Source organism: Aplysia californica, unplaced genomic scaffold, assembly GCF_000002075.1.
Source record: "Aplysia californica isolate F4 #8 unplaced genomic scaffold, AplCal3.0 scaffold00760, whole genome shotgun sequence".
Lineage (NCBI taxonomy): Eukaryota > Metazoa > Mollusca > Gastropoda > Aplysiida > Aplysiidae > Aplysia > Aplysia californica.
Window position 1 is genome coordinate 99,348 of NW_004798030.1, and position 3,123 is coordinate 102,470.

The window sequence follows — 3,123 nt, forward strand, 5'->3', positions numbered from 1 at the left end:
GCGGGTACGGGGGTTCGAGCCTCAGCTCGGTCCGACGTTGTGTCCTTGGGAAAGACACTTCACACGAGTTTCCCATTTGGCTCGGTCCTTTCGGAGATGGACTTTCACCCAATCCGAACGATGTGTTTTAGTATCGTATCCATATGACGTGGGGAACTCTGTGCCATCACTTTCCAGAGAGGAAATTTACTCATTAATCCGATCTGTACGCTTTGCATAGCGGTCTGTCACAATGATTTTTTGAGAAATACTGAAAGTTTCAAAGAGATGTTCGTACTAGAAGTATTCTAAAAAGTGAAGAATACAACAAAATGACCCCAGGGCGAACGGATAAGGTAAAACTCAGAGGTTCAGCATCGAAAATAACCTAACAGCGTTGGTAGGAGCGTTAAACCTACACCATTTTTCAATCATGTTATTTATTTATGTATGTGTGGCCCTGGGTCTGTCTGTGGGTGCAAGTTTATTATACCAAGTGTGTGAGTATATAATGTGTGTGGATCAAAGGGTGTGTGTTTGTGTGCGCCTGCGTGTGTGTGTGCGTGTGCGTGTGCGTGTGTGTGTGCGTGTGTGTGTGTGTGCGTGTGTGTGTGTGTGTTTGTGTGTGTGTGTGTGCGTGCGTGCGTGACAAATTATACGCATACTCAAAGCACATCATAATATAAAGGAAATGAATGCATTAAAAATTTTAATGCGATTCAATCAGACAGAAATGAAGCAAAAGACAAATCAAATAGATTAAAACGCTGTCTCCGGTCACCTGTTTCTTGTCATCCTCGGTTAAAGCTACGTCAGTGGTTGGGTCTTTCTTGGTCTCATCTTCCTCCCCCGCGGACTGTTTGGGCTTCTTTTTCTTCTTCTTTTTCTTCTTCTTTCTCATCTCCACCTGCTCAATATCTTCCTGATTTGATAACTGAGAAGGAGATTAAGTACGGAAAAGGGGAAGGGAGGGGGATGAGTGGTGGTAGAATGACATCTTTCTCAAGTTACCAAGAGAGCATTCTTAAGAAAGAAATTATTTAAAAGCGAAGCAACTAAAACGGGGTGCCCACTTCGGATGGGATCGCCCGACTCGGTCGCCTCAAAAACAAAAGAGTTTGTTTTCAGTTTCAAGCTCCCCCACATTAAATTATTGCAGTAGTCAGAAAAGACAGTGTTTGGTTTGACGTCTCTCATAAGAGTGAAGAAACAGCCGTAATACTTGGCTTTTATTTTTAAAGTGGAAGACAAAGTGGAAGACTTGCAATAATAGATTTAGGCTCCTTTAAGATTTGCACAGATGAGACTGTAGAATATGTAATATACAAACAAAACTTGAGCCTTAAAACGTGGAGAAATTGCACAATAAAAAGAGATTGATATTAATATATTGCAGTAAAACAAAAAGGTCACAAAACTGTTGGCATGTTTCATTGACATGTCTCTCGATAGGGTAGAAAATATCGAGAAAAAAGATAAGAACGATGTGTGAGGCAGCGTGGTGGAATCAGGCTCTCGTCAAAATAATCAAAGTGAAGAAACTTGCATTTTTCCGCAGGTTTGTGAATTTGTATCGAATTTTTGTTTTTTGGCTCAACACCTTTCATGTCCATTAAAGAACTCATTCCTGTGTGGATTTTTCTGAAAAACGTTGATTAAAGGCACACAAAAAATGTAAATTTTCAGTTGTCACGGACTCTTAAGCTAAGGAAATAACTACTCTTTGGCGACCATTTTCTCACTAATTTTACCTCTGAAAACAGGTGACCCCGGCCTCCTTCTTTTGCAAATATCTCGACTTGTGTTCAAGATAGATGGATATTTTTTTCATCCAAATAAAGACAAGTGAACAAGCTTTATAATGAAACCAATAACTCTACATGCTCAAAAATTGACAAGAGCCTGATTCAACCACGCTGCCTCACATATAGGCTTGATAGGAAAGAAAGAGCAAACCACACCAGAGTATAATTTCTGACCTGGCCTGTATTAGTTGAATCTCAAACAAGAATGAGAAAAAAATGCTATTAATTGGTCTCAATAGCTATGCCAGAAGCCACAAATCATCTTAATCCATATTCGTTTAGTTTCGCTTTGAGAAATAGGATACGTGCGTTAGTCATCACGTCTAATCTCTTAGTCTTACCTCATCATCCATATCAAGCTTCGACGAAAGACGCAGGACCTTGTTCTGTAAGTAGCTTCCGGGCGCAGGAGTTTGAAAGCTTATATTCTGGGTAGCCTGAAAGAAAGAGAAGTTGTAGAATACAGAAAGTGTGCAGTTCTCGTGGTCGCCCGAGAAGCTCAATCAAGGTATGGTATGCAAAAATTAAAACTGTACTGTCATTCGGTGTGGCTTTGGTACCGTTCTAGAACCGTACTCCCCCTTTGAACACAACTACGCTACTTAATGGTATTTTTAGAGTACATTTCCTAAATTTCCTACGTTTGATAATATTATAACAATAGTTCGTCCGTCAATGTTTGGCGATGATCAATGCACCATAAAATACTAAGATGAAGGTATCCTCTTTCTCAAAGCGAAATAAAACAAATAAGGATAAAGATACTTTATGGCTTCTTCTGTGGTCGATGGGACCAAATCACGTTTTGAGCATTAAAAGCTTCATAATATTCACTTGAGGAAGGATGTACCAGTAGTTTGCTGGCTTGGTTCAAGGTTAAGTATATCTATTCCTGATTCGTGAAGCCTTGTATTATTGTGATTTGCTGCCCTCTGGGATTGCTGCCCCCAACAGAGTCTGTCAGGAGCTAAGCACTTCCATGTCAAGGGATTCAATTTATATTGAAATCCTATGGAGACATTTTTAGTGTGTCTATAGTTTGTAGCCCTTTTTGTTACTGCGCCAACTTTGTGCTTCCATTAGGACAGGTCAGAATAAAATTCCTCCTTTGGGATTCTGAAATCCCCTTCTTTTAATCAGCTTTTGATTGATATTTCATTTTGTAAGAATTCAGTGCAGATTCATACTGCAACAATCACGGCTGTTTTTATGGTGCGATGTCAACATTGGGCAAAGACCACGGGGATGTTCTTGTCTTGACACAAAACGTTCTCTTCTTGTTCAGGGAAACATATATCTCGTTATTTAGTTTTGTTTTTATTTATATTTTTTATTTTTT

The 3,123-nt window shown here is 39.5% G+C and overlaps 1 protein-coding gene across 1 annotated transcript in view; it reads right to left on the reverse strand.

The window, feature by feature from the left end:
- Positions 1-3,123, reverse strand: part of LOC101851836 (nucleolar protein 58) — a gene marked incomplete at its 3' end in the record, with an annotated part of 9,063 nt that overhangs the window by 2,056 nt on the left and 3,884 nt on the right. Inside the window, 2 exon segments of the mRNA XM_013088551.2 lie at positions 761-913; positions 2,126-2,221. Coding sequence (XP_012944005.1) covers positions 761-913; positions 2,126-2,137 — 165 coding nt within the window.